The sequence below is a fragment of the Urocampus carinirostris genome, chromosome 8 (assembly GCF_059441175.1).
Source record: "Urocampus carinirostris isolate Australia breed hairy pipefish chromosome 8, RoL_Ucar_1.0, whole genome shotgun sequence".
Taxonomy (NCBI): domain Eukaryota; kingdom Metazoa; phylum Chordata; class Actinopteri; order Syngnathiformes; family Syngnathidae; genus Urocampus; species Urocampus carinirostris.
Window position 1 is genome coordinate 26,832,986 of NC_142356.1, and position 15,649 is coordinate 26,848,634.

Sequence of the window (15,649 nt, forward strand, 5' to 3'; positions counted from 1 at the left end):
CTCCAGTGCTGTGGAATCCTTTGCCCCCTAAGATTCAATCTGCAACCTCAATGGAACTGTTTAAATCTAAGCTTAAAACACACTTATATCGAGACTTCTTGTGATTAAGGGGTATACAAATAAACATGACTTGACTTGCCATTTTAATCATATATCTATTTTATTTATCAAAATACCCGGGCAGCACGGCGGAGCAGTGGTTAGCGCGTGTGCGGCACAGTTCTAAGGTCTTGGGAACCTCCTGTGTTGGTTGAAATCCAGCTACCGGACTTACTGTGCAGCGTTAGTATGTTCTCCCCGTGCTTGTGTGGGTTTCCTCCGGGCACTCCGGTATCCACCCACATTCCAAAGACATGCATTTCAGGTGGATTGGCCGGTCCAAATTGTCCCTAGGTGTGAATGAGCGAGTGAGTTGTCTGTCCCTGTGTGCCCTGCGATTGGCTGGCAACCAGTTCAGGGTGTCCCCTGCCCACTGCCCGATGATTGCTGGGATGGGCTCCAGCACCCCCGCGACCCTACTGAGGATAAGTGGTGCAGCTAATGAGATGAGATGAAAATATTTAACCCTCGCGACCCTACTGAGGATCAGCGGTGCAGCTAATGAGATGAGACGAGAAAATATTTGACAAATTTAATGACAACAAAAAAAAAAACTATCAAACTAGCCTATTTCAACGAATAATGTCAAATTTAGTTTTTTAAAAGGGCCATGAATAATTATTTTACTTACTGGTAAATACTGGACTGGTCAAACACAATTTGATTCAATGGTTTATTTATGGACAAAAACATAGAAGAACAACTATACCATGTAAATATCTACATGTTTGTTCATTCATATACGCCTATTGTTGCTGCTATTCTATAAAGACTCATCTCCGTTTTTTCTCCTTTTTTATTTTTGCCTGAATGGAATGTGCAAAAATTGCCATCAAATAGAGACACGTCTTTGTAAAATTGCAGCAATGATTTAAGAAAAATTGAATTGCTCCACATTATATTTACCCTGTGATGTTTTGCCAAGGTACCAATTTTAAGACTGCATTTGTAGAAACAAAAAATAAAATAATTTATTTTTTCATTCCAGCCCCTTGCCATTTTTTTAACCAAAAGCAGCCTGCTACTCAAATAGTTTGCCTAACAATACGCTAAGATTTATTGAATAGTTATTTAAAGAGTAATCTTTTTTTAACTCCCAAAATAAATGTATACTTGCTTTCATGTAAAAAAGAGGAAAAGAAAATCTACAAAATTATTCACAAATCCATATTTCCTTGCAGTGTCGCTGTTGAGGATTTAGGGCTGATTTAAATACAACTATATGGATGTTTAAATGAGGTGATACAACATTTTAGATAGATAGATAGATAGATAGATACTTTATTCATCCCCGAAGGGAAATTCACATTCACATTGATGATTTTAGAATATTACATAAAAATATTTATTGTAAGGGGACACTTATACATTATGAATGAAAAGTATGACAAAATATTATGCACAATAATAGGAAAACTGCTAAACAAGCGTCGCAAATAGACAAATGTATTGTTATAATATCAAATCATCAATCAAAAAATAGGATGAAAAATTAACACAAGAATGTAATACTATGAAAGCTCGTACATACATCCCTCCATCTATTATCTGCACCGCTTATCCTCAGTAGGGCCGCGGAGGTGCTGGAGCCCATCCCAGCTATCTTCGGGCAGTGGGCAGGGGACACCCTGAACTGGTTGCCAGCCAGTCCAACAGAGACCGACAATTCACACCTAGGGACAATTCAGAACGGGCAATTAACCTGACATGCATGTTTTTGGAATGTGGGAGAAAAACGGAGTACCCGGAGGAAGCCCACGCAAGCACGGGGAAAACATGCACACTACACAGGAAAGTTCGATCTCATGACCTCAGAACTGTGCCGTACACGTGCTAAACACTGCGCCGCCGTGATAACAAAGCTTATACATCCAGTTAAAATAGTTTCAATTCTTTATATGGTTAGGAGCAATGTTTCCTCTAATTTTCCACGGGTCTGAGCGTTCACACAAAGTTGGTGAGCAACGCTTGAAACGACAGTGAGCAACAGCAATCTGAAGTGTGGCAACTAAATCATTATCGAACATGTCCAAAACTTGACATCTCGTTACATTTTGTTGAGTTTCCGGCAATGCAAAATTAATTTTCACTTTTGAATGAACTGACTAATGTACGATTGCAAAGGTTGCAGGGCCTACAAACGTCATTTGTTTTTACAATTCTTTGACAAGATTTCCATTTCTTTTATTCCTGGTATCTTTTGTCATATAATACTAACATTTTTGGGGGCTTATTTAGTCGGTTGCACAATACAGAACTGTATTCAATTACATTTTTTAGCGCAAGTACAATGTTGGCAAGATTAACTTGATATAATTGGAAATTATTTGAATGCAACACAAACTTTTTCCTCTTTTTCCCTGTTGTTTTTCTCCTTTTTTGTAAAATTCCTTTTTAAAAAATCTCATTGTGTTTATTTTTTCCTAGCCGTTACTTTTTTCTTGCTTTTTTTTTCCTCTATTACCTTTTTTTCCCTTTATTTGCTTCTTTCTTTTCTTCTGGCTTTTTTTCAGATTTTTCCTGCTCTTTTTTTTCTCTTTTTCCCTCCTTTTGTTTCGTTTTTTTCCTCAGCTTTTCACTCCTTTTTCATTTTGGTATTTTTTTCTTTTTTGTCCTATTTCCCCCCCTTCCTTTAAGTCATTCTTTGCACAATTTCACATAATATTTGGTCGTGTAGGGATTAAAGAAGCAAAAACAACCTGAAGAGCCGTTTGGGACCCGAAAGAGACGGTTCTTTTTAGTGAGCCGAGCCGAAGAAGCCGGTTCTTGAAAAAGTCTACTGACTCTAGTCATCTTTGTTCTACTTCGACATTGACTTCAAAATACCACATTTAGAACATAGCGTCAGGGGAAGCCGTGTATTTTTACCTTCATGCACTGTAACTTTGACTTAATTCGCTTAATTAGCAATTTTGAGCCCTCATTTTTGTGAACTGGCTAGATTTTCTTGTGCGTGGAAAAGCTCTGGGTAGTGCGCAATTGCGCACACACGCAGCTTAGAGGGAACATTGGTTAGGAGCTATATTTTCACCTGTGTATTTTTATTCTATTTTTACTTTTTTACATTACGAGCCCCTACCCCCCAAAAAGTTAGAAAATTCACATTTAGAATGTAACACCAAAAACTCATGAAAAGGGTAAGACTAACTAAGTTTTGCATGCCATAAAAGATGTTATTATTATTGAATAATAATTTAGACTTCGAGTTACGAACTGTTAAATTAGACTCAGTATAAATGATTGTGTCTTGCCAAAGTCCTAGTGTCATGTTTGTATCCCTCTTAGCAAAGATTTTGGGGTCCTAAAACTTCCTGTCTTAGTCCCCCTCCCCAACTGGTGCAAACGTTGGGACTTCATATATTTATTATTCACTGCCAAAAATGGGCTTCCAATGGAAACGCCCAATATAACAACAAACACTTGGAAATACCTGAGTGGACACTTTATTTGGCACACCATTTTTTCAAATTGTATCCCCTTTCCATAGTAAAATATCTGAAAAAAATAGTAGTAGTATCTCGTACAGTACATGTTTTAGAATATCCATGCCTGTGCACATACTTGCGCACTTTAATTGACCGCCCACAAATAATGATGTCATGCTTCCCACAATGCTTTGTGGAAGAGGTAAGCTGACCCCACTTAGTGCGTCTGGCTGTAGAATCTCATATTCCATGCATGCGTGACCTTGTGCTGCACTGATGATGTCGACAATGATGATGATGATGATGATTTGGCTCGGAACTTTCAAATCTTAATTTAAATTGAGCACCTATATGGTAACCGGACCTTCACAAAAGTATGTAATTTGTATAGAACCTCAAAGGTATACCCAAACAGAATTTTTTCTTCCGTTAGGCACAGAGTTTATAGTGTTCCTCCCCACAATTATGCAAATATGTTGCAAAATACTGTGTGCGCCGGGGTACTTGAGACTTTTAGTTTCAAAGTTGACCAATCTGGTTTGTTTGCGGTCATTAAAGGAACACAATACTTTCAAAATGGCGAATCCCATGAACACATCATGTTAGGCCAGCTCCGAAACAAACATCGATGGTAGTGAACAGCGATTGCATACTGCACATCTGTGTTTTTCACCGCGTGTGCCGTTGTTGGTATAATTTTGTCCGGCTTGCTCCCTGTTAGTGTCAAAGCTGCCGAGGCCTTTCCTGTTTTGTTCGCTCCTGTTTGCGGCTTGTTGGCTGCCCACTGTGTGTTGTTTGACGTTGGTGCCGTCTTTTTCATGTCCCTTGGTTTATTCCCGGTCAGCTTAGCGTTTATTGCCGTAGCCGTTGGCACTTTTCGTTGCTGGTTCCCGGTTAGCCTGGTTGCTCACCACATGTTTTTTGATCCAATAGAAAGCGTTAGTGCTGGTTTTGCCTAATTCTTTGTTTGGTTTATTCCCTTCAGGCTTTGCGTTTGTCGCCATAGCTGTTGCCACTTTTCGAATGTTGGTTCCCGGTTAGCCTGGCTGCTCAATGTTTGTTGTTTGGTCGGCCAGCCTTGAGTATTTCGGTCTTGGCTGCGATAGTCCTTCGTTGATCGGTACCGGTTACACCACGTCGGCGGCTGTCCGTGTGTTTTTTATGCCAGTTAGCCTCTTTTTGGCTGCTCGCCTTTGTTGTACAATTACTGCATTTACCTGCGACACAAAGCCTTGGTATTCTCCACAAAAACCACCAAAACTTTGATTAAAACACCTGTAACCTCTCCAACCTCGCCAACATAAAACAACGTGTCGACTGGCTTGCTAGGGGACGTTGTTCCTCTGTTGACGTCACAACACAACACAAATAATTATGGAATATTATCGGAATTTCTGATGACAATATATAGATTTTGAGCAAAAACGTGTACTATTTCCTTACGTTTTGCATGTTTAAGAATCTGGAAATACCTTGAATTATGCTACTGTAAGGTAACTGGGCATTATGGATGGGTCAAAGGTCAATGTCGGAGCCATAACTTACCCCCATTCAGCCACCAGTTTGAAGGACCAATCATGCCATATATAGAAATAAATGTGTAATTTAATTAATACATATAATATTGACAAATATAGACCATATAAATAAATTAACACGTAATTAAGTCTCCATCCAACCATTATTTGCACCACTTATCCTGAGTGGGGTCGCGGGTGGTGCTGTCCCGGTTTCTTTCGGCAGTGGGCAGGGGACACCCTGAACTGGTTGCCAGCAAGTGGCAGGGCACACAGCAGGACAACTAACTCACAAATCGCACCTAGGGACAATTTGGACCGGCCAAATAACCTCACATGCATGTTTTTGGGATGTGGGAGAAAACCGGAGTGCCTGAAGGAAACCTACACAAGCATGGGGAGAAAAAGCAAACCCCGCACAGGAAGGTTGGTAGCTGGATTTGAACCCGTGACCTCAGAAAGATTAGGCAGCTGGATCGCCTCCTCATTTTAATACCATTTTGCCGTAAACACACATGACAAAATGCATAGGTAAATGAATAAAATGCTTTATGTCTTACATTTAGGTATTACCTGATTTACTCATGTGGAATATACATGTGTAGGTATTTATCTATTTATATATTTATGGCCGGATTGTTACTCCACACACTTAATCATCCTCAAATAAATCGGTGTTCCACAAAGTTTTCCTTTTTTTTCAAACTTTGTTTTTTTCCAAGATTTATTTAAAATAAATTTCAATAGGATTCAAAGTGGTGCACAAGAAAGAAAAGAGTTTACCAACTTCAACAAATAATTAAAATGCACAGATATTGACTTTCCACTCCTATTTCACTGGTCACCTATATTTTTCCTTATATCTTTGTTTAGGTGATGCGTTTATAGTTTGATAAACACTCTGAATAAGGTGGGAAGACGTCAACGGATTTAGAACATGCAAAGAGAACAGGGGAGAGCCCAAACCTCAGGTAAGACATTCCAACCTTGACTAAAAGCCTTCCCGTAAGACTTTATTAGGAAATCTCCTGGGTCACCAAAAGCATCTCTGCCTTATTGGGTGTGGTTGTCAATGAACAGCAACATTAATAGCTGATAGTGCCAATAATGTAATCAGTACATTATTGTCAAATCAACGAAAAGCAGTGAGCAGTAATAGCCAAAATAAAGAACTGGCACCCTATGCAATCTGTTTTGTAGGTGTCTTATATTAAAAACAAAAAACACTTATCATTAGGTTAGTCTAAGTCTAGGGAATGCACTTCATGGCAACAGTGTCAGACGCCAGATCCGCTTATAAACATAGAGATGACTCTGGTTTACAGGCTAACACAAAACTGTATGTTTGGCCTGCATAAATATCCTAGACCAGGGGTCTCCAAACTTTTTCAAGCGTCAAGCTACTTTTTGTTACATATTAGTGCAAAGGGCACCCAGTTTGATATTCATCTCCAAAATAGCAACTTGGCTAGAGGGCTTGCTAAAAAGCTAAAAAGTAGCTTGAAAGTTAGCGAGGACAGTAAACGGGAAAAAACTAAAAGGAAGTAGATAGCTTGCTAAAATAATAAAAAGCCAGGTAGACGATCAGATAGAAAGCTAAAACAAAAGCTAGATGGCTAGGGAGGAGGCCCAAATTTTGCTTGATGACTAGCAAAAACAGATCAAATGTGAGCTAGAAACCTTGCTAAATAGTTAAAATTGTGGGTAGATAGCTAGCCAAAAAACTAAAAAAAAAAGTTTATGAAGATAGCAAGCTACAAAGCTAAAAAGGTAGCTAGATAGCTAACATTTTTTTACTAGTTTTCTTTTACAAAACCCATGATTTGGAATTTAGATGGTTGTATTTCCTGTGAAATAAACCTATAAAAAGATAAATAAACGGATGTGTTTGATACATTAATTGTTTCTCATTCTTTTCTCTTAATCAACTGCTTAAAAATAATTATCAATACTTGAATAGATTTTTTTGTCCATGAAGCCCATGAACTAGAATTCATTTAAATTTCTAAAATAAATATAATGTTATTACTCAGTTAATTATTAAAAAAATAGAGTTAAATAGACTCAGTCAAATAGTAAAAAAAACGTTTTACTGGAAAAACACAATGACTCAGCACTGGTGAGCTATTATCAGAACAGTACTGAGGGGAACCTCAACTGGCCTTAGTGGGCACCCACGTTGGAGACCCCAGCCTTTGACTCTTAAAACCATTGCTGACCGAAATATATACCATTGTTCAAACTCTCCAATGATGAATGAAACCCTTCATCAACAGCTGTTCCTCAGGAATGTTATACACATGCACACAGATCACTATGCATGCTAATCAGGGTTCCTCAAATATGTCTCGAAGGAGATGTTTCAACACACTACCTTGTGAGAACCTGCATGACTTTCAAAGTTTGCTTTCAAGTTTGATTTGAGTTCTTGTTAAAGTTGATGTGATCGTTAAGGTTGACTAAAGGAGCCGAGTGGCTTGTTCTGTCGATATGTCCTCAATGCAATGAGTACTGGATTGTTGAGGTGTGTGTATGGCACTTTTTCACGCACCATTTTCCCCGTGAAGACATTTTCCTGCAGTGACCCGCAAAGGAGAAGATGGAGGCGAGAGTGGATGATGTGTGTGTGATTCGCATCAATTATTTACACAGGCATGCACGCGCGCGCACACACACACACACACACTTGAAGTGCTTTGTTATTTATATACCCTGATGTCATCATTCCTTCTACAAATAGCTGGTTTGAAATTTTGGGTCCGTTTCAGGAATTATTCCCTACTATTGAATCAGTAAAATAATTGGACATTGCAATAAGTGGACATTCATATGTTTGGAGTTTAGGGGGAAGCAAATAAGGGATAAAAAACACACCCACAAAGGCTTTTATAGAGTAAACCAAAGCATTTGATTTAATCCTGAGAAAGAACTGCTGAATAAATTCACTTGAGTATGTGATTTTATAACATATTGTCCGATAGATAGATAGATGGATAGATAGATAGATAGATAGATAGATAGATAGATAGATAGATAGATAGATAGATAGATAGATAGATAGATATGTAACGGGTGTAATAATAACTTTTGTTTTATTGAAATTCCTGCTGAAATATGTGTATAGTTTTTGGTAAATGTCCTGCAATGCTGAGTCCAACAGTGCCATCTGCTGGTATGGGGTGGGGTTTGGTTTTGGCTTCTAACATGTGACCAGGAGGCGGGGTTTGTTGTTAGTCTTACTAGAGAGAACTACAAAGGTAAGACATATCTTTTGGTGCTCCACAAAAGAAGTTAATTTTAAACATTATAACCCCAGCTGACAAATCTCTCACCATGCATAGTAATGTGATTGATATTGTCTAGCTGTTTAGGTTTATTTTTGTTTTGTTTCTGTTTTACTAAATATTAATTCCCCTTGTAGAGAACAAAGAGATCAAACCCAGCAGAAAAAGCTAATGTTGTGACTCATCCATTTGCAGGTAAATTGTACCCATTTTTATACTCATTATTGTTTTAATTCCTATTTTCTCATATACATTAAAAAAGGATGATGTTGGTTAAAATTCAGACTAAAGAAAAACATGTTGAATTCATTGTAAACGTTAAAAATCCACTATACGATCTCTTGTTAAAAGTATCTTGTTAAAATGTAAAGATGTAAAAATGTATTGTGATATTCCAAAATGTATTTTCTGTAAAGTGAAAAGAAAGCTCTTTGATATGCTTTGTTGTTAGTCTTACTAGAGAGAGCTACAAAGAGATCAAAGAGATCAAACCCAGCAGAAAAAGCTAATGTTGTGACTCATCCATTTGCAGAAACTGTAATAATAAAAACCTCATCATCCAGTCCAGCGTGAATGTGGATCTTTGGTGGGACACGTACACCGCGGTTACAGATAGATAGATAGATAGAAGGATAGATAGATACATATAGTATGCAGTATTGCACATTGAGTCACATTTAATTGACTAAAATTTGCTTTACAAATAAATGTTTAGAAATAAAATTTGATTTTATATGTACCAAGATAGAGCGGCATGGCAGTGGAGTGGTTAGCGGTCTGCAGCACAGTTCTAAAGTCATGGGATCAAATCCAGCTACTAGCCTTCCTTTGCGGAGTTTGCATGTTCTCCCTATGCTTGTCAGGTTAATTTGCCGGTCCAAATTGTCCCTAGGTGTGAGTGAGCAAGCGAATTGTCTGTCCCTGTTTGCCCTGCGACTTGCTGGCAACCAGTTTCGGGTGTCCCCTGCCCACTGCCCGAAGATAGCTGGGATGGGCTCCAGCACCCCAGTGGCCCTACTGAGGATAAGCAGTGCAGATAATGGATGGATGTACTTTTTTATATACAAGCCCCAGCTGATAAGGTCAACGTTAAAGGGAAGCAAAATGGTGTGGCAAAACTGGGATATTTTCTTCATATTCTGTCCAACTCAACCTTATTTATTTAGTACCATACTTTAAACTAACCGTCATTATTTACAAATCAAACCAACATTTACATTAAAAAATAAATTATAAATTACTTTTTTTTAAATTTTAACCCTTGGATGCCCGACCTACTAGTACCTACACTTTTCCATACCTGTCAAGCTCCAGGGCTCCATGCCCTTACAAACTGTCGTATTTTCCCTTACAGAATACAAAATAATCTTACACCATATTTTTTTTTCAAACATGTTTATTTATGTAGTTTAACATGTTATATTGTACATGTGTTTCGTTATAACCTAAATATTGTAAATTAACATTTAGTTGAGAGATCCTGAGTTGCTCGACATGAATGAGGTTTATTACAAGAAAAAGTTCAAAAATTAAGTAGCTTGGACGTTCACTGTAGAAGGAAAAAATACATGCAAATATAATAAAGTAGAATAATACATTTTCTTATTCAAATTATGAATTCAAATTCTGCATTAAATTATTGTTGGTAATGTACTGATTAAAGGGATAACTACAAACCTGTCTTTTTTCATTTTCTCATTTTATACTTCCTTTTTTTCTTTACTTCTTTATACAGCACAATCATTTGTAATATAATGCATCAAAGCAAGTGAACCGTGTGAGAGCCGGCTCTCTTCAATGAGGTTGAGCCGAAAAAGCCGGGTCCCTAAAAAGAGACGGACTTCCTTTCACTACATCAAACCGCCCGCTTCGTTTGCAACGAAAAAAAACGACACCGAGATAGAGGCTTCCGCGGCGAACTCGTTTGACTTGATTGATTTGCCGTTTCGGTGTATACCGGATGGTACCCATAATTGACAAATTTTTGTTTTTCCGTACAGATTTTCTCGTACGTCGTACACGTCTTAAAATGCATAGTAGATGTACTTTGTACGGCAAAACCGTACGGGTTGACAGGTATGCTTTTCCATGAGAGTGGTCAAAATTGAGTAGGCAAAAAAAAATACTATTGGCATCATGTCATAAACACCCTTATGAAGAATAACTGGAATATGACAATATTGCAACTTTTCTTATTTGTAAGGATTTTGAGGAACAACGCACGGGGTCATTTTTGACCTCACTTATGCATCCGAGGGTTAAGTATTTATTTATATGGTCATCAAGATTTCTGTCCAAACTGTAGTTTGAGATGCTTACTCTCATGGAGGAAAAGACGAAACAAATATTGAATGAAATTTTAGTGAGTGGTTCTTCTGGGTGTATTCTCAGGGGGACCAAAGATGACAATTGCATTGTCTTAAAGGGACACTGTATAATATTTGATGACTAGATGTCGCTATATTGTATAATGCAGTTAAAAACGAGTGTTACGAAGCGTAGAAAATATTACATACTACAGAGACTCAAAGTGACCTAACTGTACCCTTTTCCTTCTAATGTTTTTCCTGAGTATTTCAAGGTTTTTACTTTTGGGGCGAGATTTATTAGCAAGATGGCTGACAATCATATTAGCTCTCAGTCGGTGAGATTAGTGTTATGCAAAACGAATACAAATTTCTTGACCTAAGAGTATTACAAAAATGCATATTTATATGATAGTTCATGTATCAGAAATTATTTTCCCCCAATTTTATTAACACTCCACTTATTGAAACATGAATATTTTGTTTGTTTGTTTGTACATGATTCAATTGTTTGTTTGTACATGATTCAAATTGAATCTTTTCTTCCGGCGCCGTCACGAATGGCAGCCACTCCAGCAGCTCCCGTGTTATTTTCGATTGTTCTCGATTGTTCTCAGCTCAGGGATGCTGCTGGAAATGTGAATTTCCCTTCGGGGATGAACAAAGTATCTATCTATCTATCTATCTATCTATCTATCTATGTATTTGGCTTTTTTTTAATTTAATCGAAATTTATTTTATTTCCACTGGGAGGCGCTAAATAATACATAATGTCCCTTTGAGCATTATTTGAAAATAAATATATAAAATTAGTTGAGTACCCTTGTCACTCAAAACAATAGCTTTGAACTACAGGCAGAACATTTGACCTGTTTACCTCTTACATGACCATATTTTATTTTTTTATAGCAACAAAAAAAAACTTCAGCAGTGATTGGCCACCATTTTTTTTTACGAGTGAAGATTGCTGTTTAAAGAGTTTGAGTAAAAGTAACCAAAATTGGGTCACAAAATCACCGGGATGTTGATTTGGACACGAAAATATAAGAAAGACTAAAAAATAATTAGGGGTTCCATCAAGCCGCCAAACAATCCAATTAGATATTAATAAAACAACATAGATTTTGCTTAGTTTTGTCAATGAATAACCACAAAGAGTTGGTTTCGTCAAAATGAGACCCCATTGTAAGGATTACGTTATTTTGTTGAATGTTTTTGCTGTGTTAAGAAACATTAAAAGTGATAAACTGATGAAAACATGAATGGTTGAATATTTATAGATCATTTTATAGCCAAATTTAAAAATGCTAACATTGGATGACGAAATTGTCCGGGCTGAAAGTCATCACAGAATTCCGGCTATCCTATTCCTACTCACATCTCAGGATGCAAGAGGAAGTTGTGGCTTACAAACAACAACAAAGACAATCAACTTCAAAAAGAACAATTCAGCCAAAACAGTGTAATCCTCTGAGTGCCACAGGCAGGATAATCAAACAATGCAAGTGCCACTTTCATACCACTCAATCTAAGCCAGTTACTCCCCTATTAATGATTGCAATTACTAAGCAACAAAAAACCTTACAAACACATCACGGGGAGAATATGCAAACTCCACACAGGAGGTTAGATTTCATGACCTCAGAACTGTGCCGCACACACGCTAACCACTGCACCGCCGTGCTGCTGGCCAAGATCAGTCTAACAAAAAAAAAAAAAAAATGTTGTTATACAGCACATAGAATTTAAAGGTATAAAAAAAAACGTGTAAAACATTGGGCAAATGTGTAAATTGCAATTTGTTTATCAAGTATAATCAATTTGAGTGAATCAAAAATTATAATTTCTCTTATTTTACTTTATATTCCAGATTAGCATTTTTCTAATCAATTGAGTATTTCATAAGTTTTGATTGGTCAATATCATGTGACCAATCCGGAGATATCAGTCTCTGCATTGGAAAGAAGTCAAATCTAATTCCAACTTTCCAAACAACAAAAGGAGTAAAATTATGTGAAATTACTCATTTTTACTAGGGAATTATTCACGATTTAAACTTTGATGAAACACGTTTTGCTCACAACAAAATAAATCACCACTTTATTGTACTGTAAATGTTGGTAAAAAGTAAGTTTGCATATTTACAAAGAGCCTCTGCCATCAAAACAGTGGATGGCATGCAACAAATGGCCCCCAGGCCGTAGTTTAGACACTTTGGCTCCGCGCAAATGAACTTGACACCAGTGAGCCACCAAGCCAAACATACGCACTCGTGCACTTTGTGTTACTCACAGCCTTTCTACTCCTTTGGGAATGTTTCTGGGCACGGCATGGATCCCCAAGCCGTGGCAGTCCACCGTGTTCCCCAGGCAGCTGCAGGGTGCCGGGCACGCCTGCGCACCGTCCCGGACCCCTAAAACCAAAACCGGCACCAGCAGCATGAAAAGGGGTGTGCGCCCGTATCCACTTGACCTCCCAGGAGGCATCCTGCTCAGTGATGCACGGGTGCTGCCTTCTCAAGGAAGCAGCCTCACAAGGATGGAGTTGAGCTGGGCTCGCCCCTAAGTAAGCTCGGAAGAAGCGAACCAGGAGCAGGTCTGGGTGGGTTTTAGTGCTTCGCTTGTACCGGTTTTCCACCTCCTTCTCAGCTGCCTTGTTCTCATTTAGTCGTTGTGCACACAGACGGCAGCCACTCAGGGGGTTAGGAGTAAGAGGGAGGGGGGACTCCCTCTCTCTCCCCACACATACAAGGGCAGAAGCAATCATCCATCAAAAGCTTTTACAATTTAACAGCAATAAGACTCCGCCCAAGCAGCTTCCTGATGCGCTCCCTTCTTTTCAGTCTTGTCTCTGTCTCTCATCTTTATTTACTGTATGCCCTTTGTGAGTATCTACCTTAAATCCCACAATGCTGAGTACCAGCGTTGTGTGATCTATCAAATTATTATATTTTCAATTTTTATGAAACAATCAAATAATTTAAATTTAATTCCCAGCCCTTCACAAATGTCTGCTGTTCAGCAGCTCAAGAGAAAAGAGGACTATTTACAACATACGCGTGAACTCATGGACAAATATGGCCCGCCAGATCATTGTATGTGGCCTGTGAGACAATGCTGAGAGAAGGACAGGAGATATATAAGTTGCATCGCGTCAAACAAAGGCTTGCAGTGTTAAGTTTTAAATGTGCCAGGCACCACCCGCAAAACACCCACTGTAGCTGTATTTGCTCACTACCATTAATCCGCCCGAGAACATTGAGCAAACCCATCCCGTTTTTATTTTATTTAACACGGGTAATATGAAAAATACCAAAAACAAAAAAATACCACCCAGATGTCTTTGCGGAGGTTTAAAGAAGCTTTAGCTCCTATCAATATCCAGGGAAACATTTTGATAACGCAATAAAAACAAAAAGCAGAAAGAATTTTAAATCATATATCATTAAAATAAGTGTTTGCATGCTAATTTTGTCACTTCCCAGTCTGCGTGAGTTTCCTCTGAGTTCGATAAATTGTAGTAATTCAATAGTTTTTGGTTTGTTTTCTACAAATATACAGTTGATAAAAACTACAAAAGATAGATAGATAGATAGATAGATAGATAGATAGATAGATAGATAGATAGATAGATAGATAGATAGATAGATAGATAGATAGATAGATAGATAGATAGATAGATAGATAGATAGATAGATAGATAGATAGATAGATAGATAGATAGATAGATAGATAGATAGATAGATAGATAGATAGATAGATAGATAGATAGATAGATAGATACTTTAGACCCAGATGAAATATTAGTGAAGTAAATTATTGTTTTATGATTAAATTATACATCCCTGAAACTGGGAGCCTCCAAAAGGGGCCCCAGCCCTCCAGGTAAGGCAAATTTTTCATGCCATTCATTTGCTTATCCGGCCCCCACTGAATATTTTTTCTACCATGTGTCCTTTGAGCTAAATTGAGTCTGACACCCCTGGTTAACATTGTTTGCAACAAGAATATATTTTTTTCGTTTTTTGAATAGTTTAATATGGCAATTTAACAGAATCATTATCATGTTGATGCGTACCCAAAATAATATATTTGTGTTTTCTAAAATTTTCACATATCAATGTGGTCCTACGGTTTCAAACTGTATTCATCAACAAGTGTGCAGTGAGTCATTTTTGCCGCAGGAAATTGGACACTTTCAATTAGTGAGGATAGATTTAAAAAAAAAAAAAAGAATCCTAAAGATCATTATTATGTCCTCAGTAAATAATTTTGGTCACCTTTTAAGAAGAGAATCCTTCATTAGGCCCACAATGGGGAAATTTATTTTGTTTCACCAGTAAAACAACGAATAATAAATAAAAACTAAGAATATGAACAGTATAAACAAGTATTTATGAATATTAAAAAAATAAAATACCATACTGCAAAATAAAACATGAGTTCACTGGGAGACCATTTGAATCATTTTAAGCATAACTTATTTTATCAAAATAAAACTCTTCAATATAGACTTTAAAAAGGTGGGTCGGGTGGGTTAATATTCATTTAATTGATCTGTTCAACTTACATCGTTGCCTGTCTTGACACGGTATACATTTGAAAGAACCTGGAGTTAAGAATTAAAACATTTTCCACAAGCGGTTTTACTGGGGAAGAAACGTGTTTTTGGCTCAAAAATTGTTGATAAACATTGGTTTGGTTCAAATGTAACCAAAACTGGTTTCATTTTGGGCGAATTCAGTAGTGACTGAAAGAAAAGGGCTATTGGTCATTTCAATCTTTTGAACCATTTTACACGATTTTGCGTAATTAGATTACAGAAAAATATCTGCTGTATTAATACTTACAGTGATTGCCCGTTCATATTGCGAGAGTCCGATGTGAAACTTTAAAGTGGCAGCAAACCCAAAAGATTTCCCAACAATCTTACTGTATGTTGTTTTGCATCATAGTAGTCTAGAAACTGCGATTTGTGTTTGTAGAATCAGATTAAAATAAAGAACAAAGTTTTTATCA

At 37.4% G+C, this 15,649-nt stretch overlaps 1 protein-coding gene across 1 annotated transcript in view; it reads right to left on the reverse strand.

The window, feature by feature from the left end:
* Positions 1-13,132, reverse strand: part of LOC148361471 (slit homolog 1 protein-like) — a 63,658-nt gene extending 50,526 nt beyond the window's left edge. The window contains exon 1 of the mRNA XM_088342159.1: positions 12,924-13,132. Coding sequence (XP_088198285.1) covers positions 12,924-13,117 — 194 coding nt within the window. The 5' untranslated portion in view covers positions 13,118-13,132. The remainder of the gene's footprint in view (positions 1-12,923) is intronic.
* Between the last annotated feature and the right edge of the window lie 2,517 nt (positions 13,133-15,649).